Here is a 24,841-nt window from a genome sequence, read left to right as displayed (position 1 = left end):
GTGCGCTGGAGGTTTGATGGGGCGTCAGAATAAAAGCTTTCGGATGGAAACGTAACAGATGTAGATGTTGTTTATGTCTGTTAAGAACTTTTTGTCAATAGGGTTTCGCTGACCTTCAGAACCTTTTCACATGATGCATTCGGTGTATCACAGAAGCTGTTCATGCAGACATGCTAAGTTCCACTGAATGCTTTGATGTTTTACAGCACTTTGCAGCACACAAATCACATTTATACATGAACAACTAATTATTATTTTCATCATCAATTCATCTGTCAAGTATTTTTTTAAATAAATCAAACACTTTTACAATCTGCCTGAAACTCTTTAACTTATTATTACACTTCTACTTTTATTATATTTACCTAATATTGTCATTCTGCTTCTCTACATTATGATTCTACTAATTCTATTTGTCTGAACTATATCTACTCTGTGTCTGTAGCTCTGCCTCAGGTGTTAGTTGTTTTGTGTGTGTGTTGAATTTATTTACTTAGTTTATTCGATGGTCAGACGATAGAGGATGTCGGATCTGTTGTTGTTTAGATTGTGATGCTTCCTAATGCAATATAACTTAATAGCTCAGTTGATAAAATCATAATTTCCCATGTCTTCATGTCTTCACATGTCTGCTTTTCTCCAATCCACATTCCAAAACTTGAAGAGCTTCAGTTTACTGATATATATGTCAGAGAAAAGCAAGAGATCTTTACGTTTGATATTTTTCATTCATAAATGATGAAGCAGTCATCAGTGTTGTTGCTGGTTGGTTTTCAGTTGACTAATTGTTTTAAAAGACTAAATATTTCAGCACTAACGTGGAATACAAAGGAATATTACAGGAATTCCTCAGTCTTAAAGCAAAGTGGATCCATGAAGCACATCTGGAAAAGAGAAGGAGCTCTTCTTCACTTTTTCAAGAGAAAAAGAGCAAGAATGCCCCAGACACTGTTTTTATAAGTCACAATCTCCTCAGAATACTTTACTATAGACTGCTCCTTATTAGTCATTTTAGGAACTACTGCTAATCTCTGTTTGAGAATGTTTTGAACTTTTTTGACCACTCTTGTGCTTTGTCAAATCTTTTAGATTTGTTTTGCCTTTTTATGGTAGTGACACTAGTGATGCTGACAGGAAACACGAGGAGAGACGAGGGGGATGACCTGCGAAGGTCCCAGTGAGGTGAGCTGGGTTTGAGCGTGGCTCCGTGCCACTTCTTGATGCCAACAGGTTGTTAGTTAACGCAAGAAAGACGTACAATCACTCTAATCTTCTGTTTGGCTGCAGTTACAGTATTGGCTGACTGGCAAACCCAGGTCAGTGTGTGTGTGTGTGTGTGTTTAGGCTTAACAGGCCCACTGAGACTTATATTCATAAGGGAAAGGCATCATTTTTGAGTAATATGGCATTTAGAGAGAACCAGGATTATTTTTCCCCTTGTGTGACCGTTGACCTTGTTTCTATCATTTGTTGATAATAGACTAGAAAAGAAGAAATTAGCATGTTTAAGATCCAGCATTAAACTGAATCTACTACTCAACTCAAGATGAGCAGAAGCAGTGCTGCAATCTCACAGCGTTGAGCATCTCATGTGAGGCTGACAATTGCATTAATGGCATAAAAACTACAAATCTTTCAAATGAACTGAATGAAACAATTCAAATGATGTATGTTTGTTCTATTAATGATTCTGTTTCTGTTCTTTAAAGCAGTGATAATTCATTGAGTTGCTGCAACAAGTGTTTGACCTTATAGAGTTGATATGGTGAACGTATTAGCAAACAGTTTCCTGTTTACACATCCAGCTGATATGGAACAATATTAGAATCTATTTGAAGTGGTGTTTCTGGCCACCTGATGAATGGAAGTCCATGCTGAAGTTTGTCTGTCCGCTGTTTGGTGCTGGACAGGTAGCTTATAATCAGTTCATTATACAGTCGCCTGCTGCTGCTCCTGCTGTAAACAAGGTTGATGAGAGCAGTGAGACTCAGCCAAAACAGTAAAACTGCAGGCAGTAAAACCAAAACAATGAGCTGAAAGATGCCAAAACTCTCCCCACAGCACAGGAAAACTGCAGTTTTGTTGATAATTTTTCGGTGGGTGTGTCACTATGAGCAACTCCTTTCATATTACACGGTTACTTGACCCTTTGTTTATATCAAAATATTGATTCATGCAGCTTTGAAAATATGCATACTTACTGTGTAATTGATTGAACCAGATGTTGTCAAAGGCATTAAGCCTGGTGCAACACAACAGACAGCATCCGCTGTGGATGACCTACAGTCTGCCAGCCCATAATACTTCTGACCCACCCATCAGTCTCTATGGCAACGCTACACATGTGACTCCTCTCTCTCTCTCTAAGCTTCTAATTTGTCTAAAGTACACACAGCCATTATACTATTTTTACCTCACTCTCTCCCTCGCTCTGTCTTTTCTTTCTCCCTCGCTGTCTCTCTCTCCGCTGGCTTTTTTTAGAGTGTTTTGCAGGGCTGACATCATAGCGCCTATTTTCTTTTAGCAACGCAAAATGAACAAGACAGGGAGAGGGAGAGAGGAAAAAAAAAAAAGAGGAATATTGGTCTCCAGAAATACCTCTCAACAGCAGCAGCAGCAGCAGCAGCAGCAGTGGCAGTAATATGAAATAGGAACAGAAAAAGAGAATGAGGGAGACAAAGAGTGAAAGGTCATCCAAACTGGACACCTCTGTCTTCCTCCTTTGTGTCTGTTTGAACTGTGCTTTTTTTAAAAAATATTAGCAGCGACTCATGTTTGCCAGCACACGGTGGAACATCTTTGTGTTTTTATTGGCTGACATTGTGGGATGATGGCTATAGATGGTAAATGTAATCATACGAAACAGATAAAGGAGCAAAAACACACGTTCAAATCAAGCTTTTACCATCTGCAAAAACAACAGGCAACATCTGGTCGACTATAGGACCAATAAGTCTCCATCTTATTCCATCGCTGTGATGTTTGCATCATCTGTCAATCAAATAAATGTCACAGTTTCTATTTTGTGTCGATGAAGTTGAACTTTTTGTAGCCGAGACTGCTTTCCTTTGTCTCTTCATGCTAACTCTTCGCTTCTTCTTTTTGTGTTTATCCCAAACTAACTGGACACATAAAGCACTTCCTGTGTAGCAGGAAAGAGCTTTCATTATCTGCATATAGGCTGGATCACAGTTGCTTTAAAACAGGCACACGTAGCATTCCTGTCAAAGGCAGAAGTTGGAAATTCCCAGTTGGGGGATTGTAGCAGAATTGGTGCATTCCAGAGTCCCAAAAAAAAAAAGTCTTACCTCGCCAGTGGAAGATTATGTGGAAGCCTTTTCTTCATTAGTCAATTTATAGTTGAGCTGTGTTGGATCATTTTGGTTTTGTCCACATTGATTATTTTAAGAAAAGCTAGGACTTAAGACAATATTTGACCTGTGATGAGTGATGTTTATATCAGCCTATATGAGCTGCATTATGTAGCATCTTCACCAGACATGGATAAAACCATCATTTTTAGCCTTTTCCAATGGTTTAGGACATTGGTTGAATACACCAACTAACAATTTTCGTTATTAGTTAAGCTATTATTTTGAAGACAATTGTTTTTGTGATGAATGGATCAAATGTTTGATCTATTTAATGTCAGAAAATATTGAAAAATCACAATCTCTCAGAGCCAGAGTTGACACATTTATATTGCTTGTTTAGTCAGACCAGAGATTCAGTTTTTTTTTTTTAGCAAAAATGACAAAGAAAACCAGCAAATATTTACATTTTAGTTGCTGAAACTAGTGAATTTTGGGCATTTTTGCTTGAAAAATTACTGAAATGATTATTAAAATGGTTGCCAGTTCATTTTCCTGAACTCCACACTTTCTAGTCACTGACTGCAATGTCTCTCTAGAGATGAGTATTAATAACTTTCATGCATCAAATGCTTTGTCAGATTCTCAGTCTTGTTTATGTATTCTTTGATATTTTGTTTTTTAGACTTTTTTATTTAGATAAAGTTGTGCCGCTGCTGCTGTCAAGACAAAGTTAAATACTGATTTCTTCTCATTTGAGAAGTTTTGCTTGTTTTGTTGAACGGGGAAAAAAGGCTTGTGTTGAAAAAACATTATTATATTACTGTTTGTGAGGGATCAGAAAGATCTGAAAAGAGTAGTTAAAAATAATCTACAGTTTTTTTGATAATTGATTATTTGTTCAACTTGGTTCAGACTGAAATATCTCAACAACTGTTGGATGGATTGCCATGAAATTTGGTTCATGCATTCATAGTCTGCAGAGGATGAATCTTAATGAATTTAGTGACCCACCTGCCACCAGCAGGTCAAAGCTTTCTTTTTTGGATAAAAGTGTCTGCTAAATTAAATTGTAAATTGTAATTGTAGAAGTATCTTGAACAGCTATCTGATGGATTGGCATAAAATTTAGTGCAGAAATTCATGTCCCCTCAGGATGAATTGTAATAACGCCGGTGACTTCTTGACTTTTCATTTAGTTTCAACTTCAGGTCAAAACACTTTATGACGAAATATGTGAAAAACTAATAAAATTCTTATCAACCTCAGCTAGCAAATGCTAGCGTGCTAACACGCTAAAATAAGATGGTCAGCATGTTAGTATTGTCACCGCTGTAAGCATGCTGATGTTAGCATTTAGCTCAGAGCAGCGCAGCCTCACAGAGCTGCTAGCGTGTCTGTTGACTCTTAGTCCCAGTTCACGCTTGTCAACCGGGGAGATTTGCTTTCTTTTCTTTGTCTTACGTTATAATCAACATGAGATTTTCAAGTTTTGGAGTGTTGGTTTAGGGAAAACAAACAATTTGATGGCGTCACCTTGTGCTTGAAGAAATTATGATGGACCTTTTTACTACATTACTTTATATTATTTTACTGTATTTATAGAGCAAATGATTAATCGACTAATCAAGACAATTTTTGGCAGATGAATTGGGAATGAAACTAGTTGTCGTAGCCCTTTAAGAAAGTATTGTTTTGGTACCAGTTTAAGGAGGATTGCCTTAATGAGTGCCATTAGGAGTTTACCTGAGCAGTGCAAACATGGAACGCAGCTCTAAGCTTCATTCATAATCTTGACATAATCAGTATTAGCCAACTATGTGAAAAAGCTTTGTTATTTTAAGTCCTCTGTGCTGCATTTGTGTGATTCATAGAGTCCTTTTAGCAGCGAGGTATAATCACAAGTCTATGTTGATTTCCACCAGGATTCACTGACTGGACAAACTGGATGCACAGTCTGTCTTTCACTCTTTTTACTGCATCCGTCCTGGTGCATGAATTACCGTGTGTAACTGCAGTGAGCCGTATTCAGTAAGAGACTGATATGATTGACTGAAATGTTACCTCAGCCCCGCCTCTTTGTCAGACTGTACATTAGTGTGTGTGTGTGCGTGTGCGTGTGCGTGCGGGCGTGCGTGTGTGTGTGTGTTTACCAGACTATAAATGTCTTCGGTTTGACGTCAGACGCTGGCTGCTGTGGAATGCTGCTCTCTTGCCAAACGGACTGTTGTACACACACTCACAGACCAGTCTCTCACATACACACACACACAGGGACAGTGTGTGTGTTGTAGTGGAAGGGGAGACACGTGCGTCACAGTGAAATGCCAGAATATTTGTTTAGGTAATTTAGATGTGAGTGGCTGCACACATATGCACAGACACACACACACACACACACACAGAGACACACGGCCTTGTTTATCCATCAGCTCGCAGTTTTTGGACTTTTTTTTTAACCTACTTTTTCATGCAGTAGCCACTGTGACTGAGCTAACTAAACCGTCACAAACCCGAAACTGGACTGGTTCTTTGTGTGTGTGTGTGTGTGTGTGTGTGTGTATGTGTGTGTGTATGTGTGTAGGGGAAGGGGGTATATTCATTCCACAAGATTTTGTCAGGAATAAAATCTGAGCTTGCACCAAGCTACAACAATGGATTTGAGTGAGTAATGCAACCCTAATTCTCACTATATATACAGTACATTTCTCTTTATCTGTGTCAAAGTCTGAGGTCAAAGGTCAGGTCGGGTCTAAAGACAGGAAAGATTTGAAATGATGAAATCTTTCCTCTAGCTAGTCACAGTCCTCCAGGACAGGGCTAATAAGCTTGGCCATACTTTGTGTGTTGATGTTTGATTAGCTTACAACCCACGTGGGACACAAAAGCCGATTGGTTGAAAGGGTGTGCGAAAGAGTGGGAGGGGACCAATCAGAAGCTTTAGTAGCTTGGCAGCAGCAGGTTGAATATACCAATCCCAGCTGGGATCAAGCAAAACAAAGCAGGAGCCTTGCAGCAAGGCGCACCGCCTCCCTCCCACAGCTTCATATCTAGAAAGGTCGAAGGTCAGACTACACCGTAGGTAGGTCCTAATTGAATTTCCTCCCTGGCCAGCAGAAAGGAAATATCCTGACGCACCAACACGTTGCAGTGTGGCATCTTCTAGGAAGTAGTCTGATCCAATAGCAGGGGTCAGCTGAGGCCAGGAGACCATAGCCAGGCATGTGGCAGGTCAGGGTCACTGCCCCGTTCAGGCGCACATCGATAAGCTCTGATGGTGAAGAGACGCTGAGACCTCCCTCCCTCCTCTCTCTCTCTCTCTCTCTCTCTCTCTCTCTCTCTCTCTGCGCCCCCTGTCTGTCTATCAGGCAGTATGTTAACGTGCTGTCTCTTGACCTGCTCTCTGCCCTACTAAGAGCCAACCTAAGAAAATAGTCCAAATGACGTCATACAAACTCACTTACTCACTCTCACACACAAATCCAGTGATCAGTGTAAGCTGATTGGAGCTGCTAAGCTGATTGGGAGCTTCCGATTTGAAGCTGTTGAGTCTTAGCATCGTAGCTTGTACATGAATACTGAAAAAACCTAAATTACTGCATTTTTTTTTGCTTGAATATATTTATCGGTTTTAAAATGTATATTTTTACACATACAGTCAAGACATACAAAGTAAAACGAAATAGGGGGAACAAAAAAAGCATAAAAAACAAAACAAAAGACAAAAATGTATAAAAAAGAGAAAACATACATACACATATATATTGTGTATATATATATATATAATCCCCTTCTCACCCCCCTCCCATGGGGGATGGTAGTGTGTCTTCCTCAAGCTGGGGTCTTCTACCAGAGGCCTGGGAGTTTTGTTGTACCTGGAATCTGCTGGAGCCACTCTCCCAGTTTGTGGGTTACAGCCCCCAGTGCTCCAATTACCACTGGTACCACTGTTGCCTTTACTCCCCACATCTTTTCCAGCTCCTCTTTCAGCCCTTGGTATTTTCCGAGCTTCTCGTGTTCCTTCTTCTTGATGTAGCTGTCGCTTGGGATTGCTGTGTCTATCACCACTGCCTTCTTCTGTTGTTTGTCAATCAACACGATGTCCGGTTGGTTAGCCATCACCAGCTTGTCAGTCTGGATCTGGAAGTCTCACAGGATCTTGGCTTGGTCATTCTCAACCACCTTAGGAGGTGTCTTCCATTGTGACTTTGGGACTTCCAGCCCATACTCAGTGCAGATGTTCCTGTACACTATGCCAGCCACTTGGTTATGTTGTTCCATGTACGTTGTTCCTGCCTGCATCTTACACCCTGCTATTATATGCTGAACTGTCTCAGGAGCATCTTTGCACAGCCTGTACCTGGGGTCCTGTCTGGTGTGGTAGATCCCTGCCTCTATTGATCTTGTACTAAGTGCCTGTTCTTGTGCTGTCATGATCCAGCCTTTTCCAGCCACTGGTAGGATTTCTTGATATCAGCCACTTCTTCTATCTGTCGGTGGTACATGCCGTGTAGGGGCTTGTCCCTCCATGATGGTACCTCCTTCTCCTCTGCATCATCAGGTTTCTGCTCCTTGAGGTATTCACTTAGCAGTTGATCTTTGGGGGCCATCTTCCTGATGTATTCCTGGATCTGGTGGCTCTGTTATGCTTTTGGGGGCATTTTGCGGTTATGGTTTGGGTCCACTTGTCCGCTTAGAGGGAAGGGTCACTGCAAATCAATACAAAGTTGTTCTGAGTCATCACCTTTATCCTATGATGAAACATTTCTATCCTGATGGGAGTGGTTTCTTCCAGGATGACAATGCCCCAATTCAGAGGGCACGAGGGGTCACTAAATGGTTTGATGAGTATGAAAATGATGTGTATCATATGCTACGGCCTTAACAGACACCAGATCTCATCCCAGTTGAACACCTCTGGGAGATTTTGGACGTGTTAGACAGCGCTCTCCACCACCATCACCAAAACACCAAATGAGGGAATATGTTTTTGAAGAGTGGTGTTCCTCAGCCTTGGCATTGATTCTACAAGTCTCTGGAACTCTTCTGGAGGGATAAACACCATTCCTCACAGTGTCCCCACAGCTCCAGCTACCAACCAGTAGCGGACCAGTCTGTCCACCGAACTCACAGAGACCAAGCTGATATCAATCCTAAATGAAACTGCCAGTAAGATGGCAAACAAGTCGACCCCAAAACTGTTGAAGTAAAGTAGTGTTACTGGGATTAGTAACTGCAATGTAATGACTGAATTTCAAATTGTAATCCTTCACACTACTCATTACTGAGAAAATAATCCCATTACTGTGACCTGTTATTGCCCAACACTGATAATAACTGCCAATCCTTCCCAAAACATGGTGGGTTTTTTTTTTGCTATTTTCCAACCAAGTAGGTCACCATCAGGCAAATATACCCACCTGACCTCACTACACTTGACAGGTTAAAGCTCTTATTCTGTTGACAGTTACCATATCTTTTATTTCACAAGGTGAAATGTCAGCTAACGCCACTCTGGTGCCAAATCCAGATCAATACAAGGTGGTAAATTTGTCCCACATCGGTCACATTTCTTATTACACAATTTTATGTAATGCAAGAGTGCCTTAGCTGTTCCTGTAATCATCTTTTCTTTCTTATCATTGTTCTTTCTTTTGTTTTTTCTTCATTTCCGCCATATTGCTATAAATAACAGCAGGCTTCTCTAATAATTTGTCTCTATTAGTATGTATGGCACATGTTAACATTTTCTGCAGTGTCCTTTAGCCTAGCCATGCAGAATATTGGCTATGCTAATGCCAAGGTAACACTGGGGTAATTCTAAGTCAGTGCTATCCAATGCTAGGCTAATGCTAGGCTTGTGGCTATTTTTAGGCAGCAGGACGCTGTGTTCCTCACTTCTTACAACACTATCACAGCTCATCTGAATGAAATGGGAACTGCCTCTCCGTGTGTGTGTGTGTGTTTGCAGTAAATGACGTAATAGTCTGCTATGTCCCTCACAACATTATCCAGACTAATCAATCACTCTTTCTCTCTCTCTCTCTCTCTCTCTCCTGCAGTAGTGGAGGTGAAGAGCAGCCTCCCATCAGGCATGCAGAGCCCAGTAGGAACAGCAAGTGAGCAGAGAGGAGGAGGTGGAGAAGGTGGTGAGTAGGGAGTCCTCTAAGAGTCCTTGAGGGGGGTTCCATGTCTCCGGGAGGGGTTGGATTTAGTGGGTCAAAGGCTTCCTCAAAGTGGATCAGCGGACAGTTTAAGAGGTTTTAGGGGATTCTAAGGGTGTTTGGATGGGTTCAAGAGCTACTTCACAGAATGCATGAAACCAATCAAACATCTCTGGATTAAATAATAAATCCTTCAGTGTACCTCATTGCAGTAGATACAGGAGCTACAGAAGGAGCTAATAGTTGATCTTATTTAGAATTCATGATTGCAAAGGGTTAACTGGAGCCCCGCTGTAGATACCTACAGCGTTGGTTTTGATCTATAGTTCAGCGTCAGATTTCACTCACTGATAGCACCCTGGCAGTACTAGAGCGATGTGTCATATAGTTATGTCCCTGGTATAAGGGACATAACCTGGACACAACATGCTTAGAGCCCCGGCTCTTGCCGATCCCAAGAACTCTCAGCAATCAAAGTTCTCAATGTAGCAGTTTATTTTCAAAAGCTTCAGAGTTGAGCTATGCCTAAAACAACAAACAAAAATCCATTAATCCCAATCCTAAACTTCCCTGACAAAGAAATAAAGTTGAAATAAAAAGACAAAGCTCTAACCTAACTCTTAACTGAAAAACACTCCTACTTTTTCACTCCTACTGACTGCTATCTTAGTTTTAAATATTTACATTGCACAATGATTTACAAATTTGCTGGCAAGAAAATTACCTAACATGCTTTGCAAGTATCTCTAAGTCCAAACCCACTAAAACTACTCATACATACTCCCAACTTACATACGACTGTAAGATTTAGCAGGATGGCCTCCATTGTTGGAAATGGGTGAGAGCGAGCGGGGTGGGTGGTTCCTAGGATGGCGACAGAATGACCCACCCTACTCTGCCTCACTCTGCCTCTGATTGGCTAGTGCTTGTTGCCTTCATTGGTTAGGTTGATTAGGTTTAGGGGAGTGAGATGAGGAGTGAGATGGTTAGGATAAAATTATCAGGTGCTTGGAAAAAAAAAATATTGCAAATGGGAGACTACTCAGTGCAGTTGCAATTGTTTAGGTGAACAGAGGGTTTGCAGTGAAGATGGCTTCGCTAGATATGTTACTAAAAACGAGAAGACTACTGAGTCCGTTTTCAACTTTTTAAACATGGTCTTCATCACTCTCAACAATCTCCACCGGCATCAGAAACTAGTTGGAGAAAACACAAGCAGCCCTTGTAGCCGTGATATACCTGATCGGTGGTTTGATTTTTTTAGAAGGCGGCTAAATGCGTAAGTGCTGTAGCTATGCCGTAACTCCTTTTATACACGAGTATACAGCTTTAGAAAGAGGTTCTTAATTAGGTTTTTGGTATCTCGTGGTGCTGTAAGTTGTTTTGAGTAAATGGCTCTTGGGCAACTGAAGGGGTCCCAGGGGTCTTTGAGAGTGCTAAGGTGTCAGTATGCTTCAAGCAAAGTGCTTGTAGGATCATTAAGCAACGTCCGAAAGCCTCTACCCCCCCACACCTCTCTGACATTAAAGGATAGGTTCACAATTGTTCAAGTCTGTCTTAAAACAACAGTCAGGTGTCCATATGAACACTGAAAGAAGTTTCCCTTGCTGTTTTCCTGTTCATACGGACTATTAAAAGATCCCCTTCAAATGTGCTTTCAGTATAAGTGATGGGGGCCAAAATCCACAGTTTGTCCACACACCACAGGGGGATCTTTTAACAGCCAGTTTAGCAATTTTGAACCTATCCATTAATTGTCCTTTATGAAGTTTTTTTTGTATTGTTTGTTTTTTTTTTGGGTGTAGGGGTCAATTGAGCAAGTTCCTGTGGTCTTTGAATGGTTTGGTTGATCTCTAGACATGGTTTCACAATGGTTCCAGCAAGGTTAGTTTCCATATTGTAGACAGCCACTGTGTCAGTTTACCTCAGAGGCCGGTTAAGTGGGTAACCAACCATTGTTTGGAGTGCTTTTCTCAAGCCACATTTGCTGGTAGAAAAGAAAGGTAGGATTAGAACATGATAACGTGATGCAGAGAAAAATAAAGTCCAGAGCTTGCAGTCAAAACTACAAAGCAGAGTTATGAAAGTTGAAACAAGTATAAAAAACAGACAGCACACAGACAGATAGATATGGAAAAACACAAACAGAACAACAAAATCAGCAATCGAGTCAGGATGAGTGAAGTCCATCGCTGCTTTCCCAGGTGGGGGTCCAGGAGAAGGCCCAGGAGGAGGAGGAGGAGGCCCAGTGGACCTGCGGACAGAGCCTAGGGTGGGGTCTCTGTCAGGGGGTGCAGCTGGGGTGGACACAGCCCTGAGAGAGCAGCAGCTCCAGCAGGAACTTGTGCTACTGAAACAGCAGCAGGAACTCCAGAAACAACTTTTGTTCGCAGAGTTCCAGAAAAAACACGAAGTACTAACAAGACAACATGAAGTCCAGCTGCAGGAGCACCTGAAGGTATTAAGTCAGGTATTCACAACAGATCCATACCGGCTGTTATCTACTGTATAAATTGTTGGCTAAGAGCCTGATAATGATTCAGCTAGTCAGTTGGTTTATTTGTCATTCATTAAAATGTGTATGTGTGTGTGTTTAAGCAACAACAGGAGCTGTTGGCAGCAAAGCGGCAGCAGGAGCTCGAACAGAAGAGGAAACTGGAGCAACAAAGACATGAAGAGCAGGAGAAACAGCGACTGGAGCAACAGCTGCTACTGCTAAGGAACAAGGAGAAAGGCAAAGAGAGTAGGTTACACTCGTACTTCTGCTGTTACTACCACGCTCTGCACAAGACGGCGGAGTGTCCGGAAAAGCTGCCTTCACTCGCTTTCTTACTGCGTTTGTGTGCTTCTTTGTGATTTGGAAGGTGCCATTGCCAGTACAGAGGTGAAGCTGAAGCTGCAGGAGTTCCTTCTCAGTAAGAAAGAGCCCGGTACCTGCGGACTAAACCATTCCTTCTCCCCAAAGTGCTGGTGAGGATTGCAGAGAACACAACATGTCCTCAGACAGATCAGTCACATCATTGTAAAATTATATAGAAGTCAGTGTCAAACTTATTTACTCTGCATTATTCTTATGATGGTGTAGGTTTCTTTTTTAATGCTAAGCTGCATCTTCTGTGCTAACGGCTATTTATAGAATTACAGTTACAGTAAACTGCGCTGTATGAATGGGAACATGTTTTATCAGTCACAGATCACAGAGAGTGTGATCTCTCCTCATTGCCTGGTGTGACAGTTTACTGTCAGGACAGTAAGTATTTAGGCACAATCTGTCCAGTTAATGAGGCTTGAACAGTTATCCAAATTTAAACTGTGAGATTTAAACTTTCAAACACGCTACATACATGTGATGGCAGTGTTAAATGTTGGTCTCATGTCTGAATAAGCTCCTGAGTCACTTTGAAAACACTTTAGATTACAGCCCTCATCATACAGCCGAATTATTCCCATTTTACAGAAAAAACGACTGGAATAATTAGGCTGGATGTATGCAGGCTATAATCTAAAGCATTACTGTCACTTCTGTTTGAAAGTGAGGACAGCGATCTTACTAGAGTGGACCTTCCACACTTCCATAACACTTTTAATGTGACATGTATGAATTGAGTGCCGTCGTCTTACACCTCCTTAAAGAGGTGTAAAATAAAACACCCCGTTTTAGCTTGAACATGCCCCCTTCCCAAATGAAAAAAATCCATTCAATCCGGCAGCTGATTTCTCTATTTATGGGTGGGGTGGAGGAAACACTGTGAACGTGTTAAGTTGTTTAGGAGATTCCTCTCATGTCGAATCAGTCTCCCTCACAGCGCAGAGCAAAAAAGGTTTTCATCGTAGCTGTTCCGTAACAGTCCTGTCATGTTCGAATTAAGCCATAACACACATTTACATATCAGACACCTATGTCTGAATGACAAAAAGCCATCACTGTAACAGATTCCTTGTCTGAAAAGGGCTATAGATGACATGATGTCATGTCCAGTTAATTTCAGCAGTGCCAAACATAGCTGGAAATGTTTCACTGATCTAAGACATCAAAAGAAAATGTCAGGTTTCAGTGTCAGTCCTTGAGAAGCTATTTCCTAAATCCATTCTGTGTCAACATTCAGCAATAATAGAGGGGGAAACAATCGAAGAAGAGGGACAGAGAAAATATTTCCACACTTACAATAACAGGGAATAACAGGAAAGGCATTCTAGGAAATGTGGGAAATGACTAAATGAAACCAGAAATACACGAAGCAGCAGGTTGCCAGAAAATGACTTTGCTGCAAGAGTTTATCACTTAATATTGTGAAACTGTTTCATCAGCCAGCTAACTTGCTTTGTCCTTGTGTGTGTGTGTGTGTGTGTGTGTGTGTGTGTGTGTGTGTGTGTGTGTCTGCAGGGGAGCCCAGCACACCTCCCTGGAGCAGAGCTCTCCTCCGCAGAGTAACACCCCAGGAACACCTCCCTCCTACAAACTGCCCCCGCTGCTGGGGAACTACGAGGGCAAAGACGACTTCCCGCTCCGCAAGACAGGTAGGACAGACACATAGAGACAGAGGGAGGAAGTGTGTGTGTGAGATTTGTCACTTGTCATGTAAAAGAGGTTTGATGAAGGACTATGCGGAGGTGGAGTTTGGTGTGTTTTTACATATATAAATATATATATGTGTGTGTGTGTGTGTGTGTGTGTGTGTGCCTGCTTTGGTGACTCAGTCTGACTCACCAGGGAAGAGGTAGCTCAAACTTAGAGATAACAGACACTCACCAGCCCCTTTTACACAGAGATCCTGCAATATTGCCGTAAAGAAGACCCATCATTATGGCGGCTTTGCTTTTTTTTACACTGAACCAAACAAAACCGGTATAATGCTGCCTCCGTGTGTGATCTTAGATAGCATGCCTGCGTTCTGGATTCAGAGGCGTGACCCATGGGTGTGACGTGTAACACAACAGCATCATCAGCCGCTAGCGTTAGCATCTTGGTTGCTGTTAGTTAGCCGCTAATTGTTTCTTCAGAGATCTTTAAATCCCCCCAGTGTCGGGTCGCACACATAACGCATCATCAAAATGTCACACCCCTGTCCTGGCATGCCGGCTGTCCCTTTTACACACAGACTTCCATCTAAACGTGGCAATGTGACTATCTCCACTGCTGGCTTATTGGCGGAACAACAATGACTCCCTATTCCGTATTCGTACCTTTTATACAGAATGATGAGGCAGAACATTCCCGCCTTGAACACGCTGTGTAAAAGGGGCTACTGGTTCTGTCCACTGGTATGTAGCGGTGGCATATTTACTAATGAAATTCATAGTCATTTTTGAAAGGATGGGTACTTGATTTCAGACAGAGGTAATAAAAGGCAGCTTCTCAATTCTAGCCAGCAACAGTTGATTTATCTTTCTAGCTGCTAGTTGGTTTAAAATGCTGACTTCAGCTGACTTTTAGATGTTTCCAGCTGACTCCTCTTAAAAGATAGGTCTTAAAACAATAATCAGGTGCCCATTTGAACACTGAAACAGGTTCTTCTTGCTGTAATCATCCTCCGGGTCATACTGGTCATTTGAAGATCCCCTCTCAATGTACTTTGTGATAGGAAACAAAATCCAAAGTCCTCATTTGTGTGGCTGTATCCCAAAGTTTATCTGAAGTTAATATGAGGCTTCAGCGGTTTGAGTTACTTCTAAAGTTACTGTGTTTTTAGTACAAAATTCCCTCTAAAAATTTTCCCTCTGATGGTAATTTGTGGCAAACTTAGTAAATATCCTCCAATGTGTCCTGAGATGTTGGTTTACAACATTGATATTTAAACCACTTATGCAAAATCCTTTAATGCCCATGTCCAACTTGTAAACTGGGCATGAGTCTTTGCTCTTCACCTTGACAGAAGCTGCCTTAAAATACACCTAGCTGCTCATCCAGCAAGCAACCTAACCAGCCAAAATTTAATGTAGGATTACCAGGCACCCTGTGTTCCTGTATCTGTTCTGATAGTTTCCTGTTGGCAAATCACCAGGCACCTTTAAGTACCTCAACAAAATACTCCACCAAACAAAATGTGCACTTAACAGATTGCTTTGCAATGAAACATGTTACAAAAGAGATGAAAATGCAAATGACATGGCAGTGAGAGATAAAAATAACAACAGATTAAACACACAAAAAGGCAAACTCAACTAAACACAAAAGCAGCCACATTGACATAAAATGTATTCTTCTTTCTCCTATATTCCAAACAGACTGCAATATAAGACAGTAGGGTTACGCTTTTTAAATTTCCCTTTCTCTTATTCTCTCCTTCCTTTCTGTCTCTCTGGGACTTTTCTCCAGTCTCAGAACCTAACCTGAAAGTGCGTTCACGGTTGAAGCAGAAGGTGGCAGAGAGGCGGAGCTCTCCACTCCTGCGAAGGAAGGATGGCACCGTCATCAGCACTTTTAAGAAGAGAGCCATAGAGATATCAGGTGAACACACAGATACTTAATGACAGTGTTTTTCATACTGAAAGAAATACAAAGTTGAAAATAAACAGATAACTTTGTAGCAGTGTGTTTAGTATGTAAACTGTTAATACATTCTGTGATATTACATTTTATGAATTAACTTGAATGAATTCCTCTCTCTCTCTCTCTTTCTGTGTGTCTGTGTCTCTCGACCAGTCTCCTCTCTCTGTAATAGCGCTCCAGGTTCAGGTCCCAGCAGTCCCAACAGCTCCAATACAGCTATCGCCAATGGCAACACGGGATCAGTCCCCAACATACAGACAGAGGTACACACACACACACACACACACACACACACACACACACACACACACACACACATAACCACACAGAGGCTTTAATTTAAAATAATTTATTCTCACCAACTCATGTAGTATATGGGCTGGTCTCGTTTTCACAGTCATCCATCCATGTCTTCATACTGGACACGCAGCTCGAGTTTGCCACCTACAGTTCACTGTGCTTCAAGGAAAGTCAAGTCAGGTTATTTGTAGAGCACATTTAAAAGGGCTTTACAGATAAATTTAAAATACAATTGAATAATTAAAATGAAAATAAGTAATCAAATAACTGTAACAGACAAAATTAAAGCACTTGTATAGTTCTATAAGTAATTAAGGGGACTCAAAGGTAATTTTAAAAAGGTGGATCTTAAGAAATAAGCTGGTGCCAGTCAATGTATTGCTTTAAAAACAAATAAAATAATCTTAAAAAAAAAGAATTCTGTATTTCACAGGTAACCAGTGAAGGGAGGCCAGCACTGTGCAGACCTGGTCTCTCCTCTTAGTATCAGTAAAGGAACCTTGTTGATGCATTTTGAAATACATGGCAGGGATAGCTGACAGAGAGAAAAGGCTTTACTTTCACTATAGACCACATGTGGGAAAAACTACTACTAATGACAAAGTTCGTCAAATTTTAAAGCAGAATCAAAAATGACACCCAGATTTCTTGTGTGCATGTGTATGGATATTTGAAGATAGAGGCCCAAGAAAACTGGCTAAACCACTAGAGGGAAATGGCAAAAAACTTCTAGCCATCCAGCATTTTACATCCAATTACAATTGGGCCTGGAATAGAACCTTGGGGTACACCACAAGAGATAGGAGCAGAACAAGATGAAAAATGATCAATAGAAACTGATCTACGTTGTAGATATGAAACAAACCAATCTAATGCCTCAATGCACACTACATGTTTGAGACAAGAAAGCTTTGCATAGCTGACTCAGTTCTGTGGTGCATCCTGAAACCATTGTTCAAAATGTTGTTGCGATCTAAAAAAAGGGACAAATTGTGGGAAGGAAACTCCATGCAGGCTGTTAGATAAAAATGACAATTTCATGACTGGCCAGAAGTTATCAGGTACAGTTTTTGATTAAAGGTTAAATGATGCTTTAAGGAGGATGAGACCTAACCATTGACTATTGAGATGTTAATTATGGATAAAATACTGTATCAAATACTCAAATACTTAAGAAGGCTACATGGAATTATGCCCAGTGAGCAAGTAGTGGGCCTCGAAGCTAACAAGACTCAGTAGTCAGTAGTAATCATATTGAATTTGAGCGGTCACTTAAGAAAAGTAATCCTTCTACTAATTTAATTTCTTTTCATGCTATTGCTGCATCCATTTGTTACACATGCTCCTCTCATTCCTGTTCATCTTAGCAATAAAATCTACAGTTTCTGGAGTGTTGTGGAAGTTTTCTTGTCGAGGTGTCCTGTTTTTGTTGCTGCACAGAATCATTGTTTCTGGGAAATGTTCTGTCCATATTAACATAGATAATGAAACTTGTAAATGCTGGCTCACAAGAAGTGAAGTGGGGTGTACACATGAAGTGGGACCAAACAGCTGGACAATTTTGTTAATTGGCAGATGTGTTTGATCGGAATATTCGATAGTTATTGCACATAAACAGCTAAGCCCCAAGAAGGCAATACTACAAAGAGGATCCAGAGAGTGAATTGACTCGATGTGAGAGAGATATTGTTAGTCAGTGCTAACAGTAGATGATAAAAACAAGTTACCATAGCAACCTGGATCAATCTACAGTGTATAACCATCCAACCACCCTCCCAACTACTGCTAAAATTCCACAGAGCAAGACACCTAAGCTAACCAGTCTGTCTGTCTGTAGCTGCGATCTCTCCATCAGACACTGGGTGCTGATGGGACATTGAGTCCACTGAGTCTCTACACCTCGCCATCCCTGCCGAATATCTCCCTGGGCCTCCCTGCCAACACACACATCACGGTGGGTCAACTCAACACACACTAGGCCCAAACATACTGTACATATCTGACACTAGCTCCCATAGAAAACAATAAGACTGTTTTTGTTTTGGAAAGAAACTCTCAGGAAAGTTTCTTTTTAGTTTTACAGGCTAGGACCAAAGATGTCACATGACTGGCAGTTACCATTACACCATACAAAATTTGCCACATTAGTGATTTTGTGGTGGTGACCTATACTTATCTGTGTGGTAAATATGGTAATGCCCCCCCTACAGCCTCCCCAGAAGCTGTCTAACCAGCAAGAGGCTGAGCGGCAAGCCATCCAATCACTGCGAGGGGGCGGGGCTCTAACAGGGAAGTTTCTCTCCACATCGTCATTACCTGCAGGTAAGCTTTACAACAGTTCATAACTATATATAGAGTATTACATATAAATACATAAATTTACATGTGACACAGTGTCATTTATGTATGAAGGGAAAACAAAATACTAATTTCTTGTAATTAGTTTTAAAATATATTGTATTATTTGGAACTAATAATGACTCTCTTTATTCTTTGCTTTTCTTTGCAGGGGTGGGGCATGATGTGGAGACTCCGCCTCCCAGCTCTCACTCTTCCCATTCCTCGTTATTGCAACACGTACTACTGCTGGAGCAGGCCAGACAACAGACTGCTATGCTAGCTGGTACACGTACACACACACACACACACACACACACATGCGCTAAAGTAAACATCCACAGTAGTGTCCACCCATAGTGTCCAACTCATTGTCTTTATGCTATGACCCTCTACCCACGCAGTCCCCATGTACAGCCAGTCGCCGCTGGTTACGGCAGAGAGAGGCGTGTCCAGTGGCATGCGGGCCGTCAACAAGCTGCCTCGCCATCGACCACTGGCTCGAACCCAGAGTGCACCTTTGCCCCAGTCCCCACAGGCCCTGCAGCAGCTGGTGGTTCAGCAGCAACACCAGCACTTCCTGGAGAAACACTACAAGGTACAAATATTCTCACACACACACATGCACATACACACGTTTACAAGTGCACATTGTCATGCACTAACATTACCTTGTGTGTGTAGATGCTATCAAAGGGGGCAGACCTTCCCAGGCCGCCGCCCACTCACCCAGAGGAGACAGAGGAGGAGCTAACAGAGACCAATGACATGCAGGAGGATGACGAAGGGGAGGGTATTCACAGGTGTGGCATTTCTACAAACCAATCAGAATCAATGACTAATTAATCTTTATCTATATATGTAAATGTAAACATCTGAATGTTGTTTTTAAGTCAGCTCTGTATTTTTCACCAATCAGGCTTCAGAAAGAGGGGTCTGACGACAGTACACCCCCCTCTGAGCGAGTTGGTGTGCACGTGAAGGGTGAGGAGGAGCGCGGGGCCATGCAAGTGAAAGGGGAGAGTACCGAGAGCGAGCTGGACGAAGAGGAAGAGGATGACGATGTCATCCAGCTGAGGGAGGATGAAGACGAGAGGGGGAACTACACGCAGGTTTGTGTCTGAACACAGAGGCTGAATCTGCTACTGATTGTGGAGGAAACATATTCATATAATTGTGATCAGGAGAAAAACTAAACTGAAAAACATATTGTAACAATAGCCACTCTTTTGTAGTGTTACTTAACTAATCCACTTTAAATGAATTGAAATAAACACATTTCAATTCATTCATTGAAGGGTTTTTGAGCTCATGTGATAGTGATATGGGGGTACGTCAGAAAGGAAGGGTCCAGGTCAGTGTCAAACCGGGACCATTTTGGTTGCACAGCATCATCACACACAGGAATGAATCACACAAACGCATCATCAACATACCTCCTGCTGTTTTTATCTCACTGTGTTCAGTCTGCTACAGATGTTGCTGTGCGTTAGTTATCTGACTCATTGCAGCTAATGGTCAGCCTGTTACTTGACTTCAGGTGTTTTTCACCCTCCCACGATTACTTTCACGCGTAGACGTCGTGAGCTGCAGTGTATCACTCATAAGAATTCCTTTTAGGTTTTTCTCTTATGGTGCTGCTCATTCTGAGAAACAACACTTTGTGATTTGGTGAGCTCATTACATAACATTCCTATTATTTTCCCTCAGTGAAAAGTACATGCGTTTAATTTAATTTACCAAAATTTAACAAAAGCATATTTTCCTAGACTTAGTGTGCTTGAATAATATGCTGTCATATTGTCTTAATAATGTTGTACTCTGACCAGTTTGAAGTGTGTATGCAGTTTGAACAGCGGTGTCGGACTATGCGTGGACTCCATCCGTGATCTGAGATTTCTCTGTTATGTCTGACGAGGGCTTATCTCGTTAGGTGAACACTGACTGTTTCTTTTGGCTTATAATCAGTCTCTAGTAAGTATAAGTGACATGAAACATATGATTCAGGGCCAAACTTTAGTTTAATGTGCATCTGTGTCTTCAATTTTAGTTTTGACAAAATATTTTCTTCAAACTTGAGCTTAAAAGCTTTTTACTTTTAATGGTGTTAACATATTATTCTTTTAGATATACAGCATATAAACCTTATTAAAGATCGAGTAACGCTCTCTCGCCAATGGAGAACTGTGTGATTCACTCCACATAAACCCGTTCCTATTTACTCTGGTGTCACTCTGATATTTTAATCAGGCGATTTCACGCTGGCAGTTGTGAAAGAGACATTATCTGGAAAGCGTATGAAATTGTTGTTCAAAGTCTGCGGCTCTTGTTGTGTTGTGTCTCAGACTGCTGTCTGGCTGGTAGTCAGCGTCACCGTCGGCCAATCATAGACCGGCGAGGTCACCGCTTTATGCAAATACGGTGTAAAATGAAATGATTTAATTGGCTGTGTGAAAAGAATTCCTTCCACTACACTGACAAACTGAAGACAGATGTTTTTTCTCAACAGAGAGCACAGGACGTGTGATTTACAGAGCAGATATGAGTGTTCTAGCAGAAAAAAAAACATTAAACTTAATTTAAGTTGGAATTTAAAGCTGCACTCATCACTGTTTTTATGTTATCAGTGGATGAAACGACGTGTTTTGTCAAAGAGGTCATTCATAGTGACAAATTCACAGAGAATTAACACCCAACTCTGCAGTTCCCCTCAGCGCTATGGAGCGTTTTAGCCTCTTTCAGCTCATTGTTTTGGTTTTACAGCCTGCAAGTTAATTGTTTTCCTTGTTTACAGCACTAGTAGGAGGCTGTTTTTAGTGACAATGCTCTTACAAACCTATTTTACCCTATCTGCTGAGCTCCAAACAGTAGACAGACAAAAGTTAGTGAGAGAGTTAGCAGCAAAAGAGACAGATATTTCCTTCAGGAGTTGTGAAGACCCAACCAGAGCTAGAAAGAGAGTGAATATTGGACTTATATTAGTCAGGTGATCAGAAGTACGACTTAAAACGAATGCTAATGTGGCTTTGTGTCTGCTGGATGTGCGACCAGACAAGCGTTTGCTAACACGTTCACCCTAACTACTTTATAAGGTCAATGTGTCAGTGTTGTGTTTATATTTTGGTACAACTCCCCCAAGTGGCCACACAATCAATCAGTGCTGTTATAAATAGTGTTACAGCGTAACATCATTTCATGCTATTGGAAATGTATTTAGGTTGAGGTTGTCTCGGTGTGTCAGGAGCGTTAAACATCAGCAGGTGCAGTCACATGTTGTCCTCCAACCCTAACTGACGCACTTCACTGCTTTTTTTTTTTTCAATGATCTTTTTTCTTCCTGCTTCATCACACCCAAACACACACCTCTGACCCGTGTTCATCGTGGGTGGTGTTTGTGCTCAAGGATGAAGCAGCTTTTATTGGAGGGGAGGGTTGAATGGATCGGTCCAAAATGTCTGATCACGTTTAACTGGATAGATTTTTTTTTTTTAGAAGCACACAAGTACAGGATGAGTCATCAGAAGAAAGCTTTGACATTTTACAGAAACAGAAAAGGCTGGGATGTGAATATAAAACTGTACAATACAGCATATTTTGTGACATTTTCTCATTTACGTGTATACATATATATACACAACATATATAGTATATATACACTCACCAGATACTTTATTAGGATACCTGTGCAATCTAATGCAATCCAATACAACAGCTCTGCTATTAATTCTACTTTTATGAAGCTTCAATACATTTTCAGTTTTTGTTGATATTGACAGAAAGGTGATGATGTTGCTTTGTTTATATTGAGGTTGTAGTGGGTGGTGGTGGTGCACTGGAATGCATCATATTGAAAAGTGTTTCTAATATTTTGCTCCCCTTATGTATGTTAATGGAGTGGACAAAATATTAGGAACACCATTCAACCCACTATGACCTCAGTAATAAACATAAAGCAGAATTATCACCTTTCTGACAACGTCAACAAAAACTGAAAATGTATTGAAGCTTCATAAAAGTAGAACTGACAGCAGAGCTTTTGTTTTGGATGGCATTAGATTGCACAGGTGTACCTGATGAAGTGGCCGGTGAGTGTATGTTGACGTTACAGTGACATCACCAGCTGATGACTCAACCACTGGACTCACCGCTGCGTGTGAGTGTGTGTGTGTGTGTTCCCGTATGCCTGTATATGTCAAGTGTGTGTGTGTGTTTTAGTGCCCACCCACACATGATGAGTCACCCAGTTCGCAGCAGGGAGCACAGCAACACTCCCTATATATAGACACTACAGAATGTGTGTGTGTATGTGTGTGTGTGTGTGTGTGTGCACTGCTTAAAGTTTAAAGAAAACTAAACTCTAAGACTGTAATGGTTCATGACATCCTCATAAAAAGTCTAGTATTGCCTTTTCCATCAATCAGTCAGCCAATTTCAGTCTATTAATAAGTCAAGATGTCAATCTTAATTTGTATAGCATGTTTTCACACACTGATTTTTATGAAATCATACATTACTGAGAATTATAGTAATTTCAGTGTGTGTGTGTGTGTTGACAGAGAAAGAGACAGGCTGCTGTTTTATAAACACACACACACACTCTCCTCCGTCATCGCAGTGAATGGACCGATCTCTGATTCATCCTTTTTCTATGAATCATAACTTTCTCTCTCCCTCTCTTGTCTCTCGTTCATCCTTCCGTCTCTCTTCCCCCTTCTCTCCTTCCCATCAGGCCTTGCAGCAGCTGGGTGTGTTCCAGTCGTCGTTGCCCCACAGACCTCTGGGAAGAGCGCAGTCCTCCCCTGCGGCCACTGTCAATCCCATCAAACACCTCTTCACCACCGGTCAGTTTCGCGTGTTTGCATCTGGTTTGCGATTGGACGAGAGTTTTACATCAGTGGCGTCAGTCCGCCTACTATACACCACCATGCTAGTTGCTTAGCAACAGGGAGCTGAGTCTCTGTTGGCTGACGGTTCTGATGATTTCACTGAAATACGTTCAAGTAGTGTTCTGTTTATCCTACTTTTATTTCCTTTTTTTATAAGCATATAGGTTCATGTTCAAGTATGAAACCCCTGCTCTGATGTATTTATCTACTGTTTGCTGTCAGTACAAACACAACATTTTCTTCATTTATTTCACATTAAAAGCCCTGCAGGAGTTCAGGCTTTTATGAACATGAGCTACATCATTTATTCTAATTTATCATCATAAACTTTGTGTTTTTAAGTAGTTTCAGGGGAATTTTATGCCTCTATTAGAGAGTCAACAGTAAAAAGCTTATGTGTCATGCAACAAACAACCCTGGCCAAACTTGAACCAGGGCTGTTGGAATTGTGTGGTCAGCACTGTAAACCCTCAGGTCTCCAGGACGGCCCAGCGTGAGCCAAACATCATTAAAGTAGATTGGACCAGGATGTTAAAACACCACCTTAGCCTCTGTTTGACGCCTGGAAAACACGCAGTAATATAACACATATGGTTTAAACAGTCAAAGAAAATAATCGTTCAGCCATCCAAGAAGTCTATTTGCATGTAAATTCTCATATGACATCATTTTATAGTTAACATGTAACTATATTACAGTAACATACTATACTGTACTCAGCCTATTATCATGTACGGTATGTAAAGCTACACAGACAATCAAAATCAAACAATATGTGTGTGTTAAGACAGACGGCAAAAGTGTCAAAGAATACATATAACATTTGTAAATTATGAGTGCTGTATACTTGTAATATAATGTAATTTCCAAGCAGTATTATTGTTTACGCCGCTGTCGCAAAGACAACCGGATCAAAAACGTAACATACGCAGATATAAAACAAAAGCACTATCCTCTTCCTCCTTTGGGTGAGCAGTGGTTGACGCACTTCTTTTGTGCTGTAAATTGAGCCTTCGTTTTTTCCCAGGAGATGGAACCCGCTTGCAGACAGAATTGCACGGTGAAGGCGAGGCTCATAGGGAACCAATCTAAACGCCGATTGTGTCAGTATTCTATAGCCATTACACTGTGCAATCAACATGTACTTCATAATGATAAGTTAAAGCAAAAAAGTTGTCTATTTCCGCCTAAACTAAGCAAAACTCTCCTTCAAAGGCCATATATACTGTACGTCTTACAGAAGTATGGCTACTAAATGTATGTGGTGAAGTCTATATCCTGCATGTCTCACACATATTTCACTTGTAGCTTCTGACATCTTGTGGTGCTTGTGTGTTACTACAAAACACAATC

General features: G+C 41.2%; 1 protein-coding gene across 6 annotated transcripts in view; it reads left to right on the top strand.

The window, feature by feature from the left end:
• hdac5 (histone deacetylase 5) overlaps nucleotides 1-24,841 on the top strand; it is a 58,455-nt gene that overhangs the window by 19,683 nt on the left and 13,931 nt on the right. For 5 of the 6 annotated variants that reach the window (XM_067615986.1, XM_067615987.1, XM_067615988.1 and 2 more), the window contains 14 exons: nucleotides 9,374-9,460; nucleotides 11,680-11,945; nucleotides 12,074-12,218; nucleotides 12,340-12,445; nucleotides 13,860-13,993; nucleotides 15,792-15,923; nucleotides 16,119-16,228; nucleotides 18,103-18,219; nucleotides 18,476-18,587; nucleotides 18,775-18,888; nucleotides 19,007-19,200; nucleotides 19,287-19,405; nucleotides 19,522-19,714; nucleotides 23,332-23,443. In XM_067615986.1, the coding sequence (XP_067472087.1) occupies nucleotides 9,374-9,460; nucleotides 11,680-11,945; nucleotides 12,074-12,218; nucleotides 12,340-12,445; nucleotides 13,860-13,993; nucleotides 15,792-15,923; nucleotides 16,119-16,228; nucleotides 18,103-18,219; nucleotides 18,476-18,587; nucleotides 18,775-18,888; nucleotides 19,007-19,200; nucleotides 19,287-19,405; nucleotides 19,522-19,714; nucleotides 23,332-23,443 (1,941 nt within the window). The remainder of the gene's footprint in view (nucleotides 1-9,373; nucleotides 9,461-11,679; nucleotides 11,946-12,073; nucleotides 12,219-12,339; nucleotides 12,446-13,859; nucleotides 13,994-15,791; nucleotides 15,924-16,118; nucleotides 16,229-18,102; nucleotides 18,220-18,475; nucleotides 18,588-18,774; nucleotides 18,889-19,006; nucleotides 19,201-19,286; nucleotides 19,406-19,521; nucleotides 19,715-23,331; nucleotides 23,444-24,841) is intronic. The other variant, XM_067615985.1, reaches the window with a different exon arrangement.

Source organism: Thunnus thynnus, chromosome 17, assembly GCF_963924715.1.
Source record: "Thunnus thynnus chromosome 17, fThuThy2.1, whole genome shotgun sequence".
In the NCBI taxonomy this organism is placed as follows: domain Eukaryota; kingdom Metazoa; phylum Chordata; class Actinopteri; order Scombriformes; family Scombridae; genus Thunnus; species Thunnus thynnus.
The sequence above is the reverse complement of the archived record's forward strand: the minus strand, read 5'-3'. Positions and strand labels throughout refer to the sequence as shown.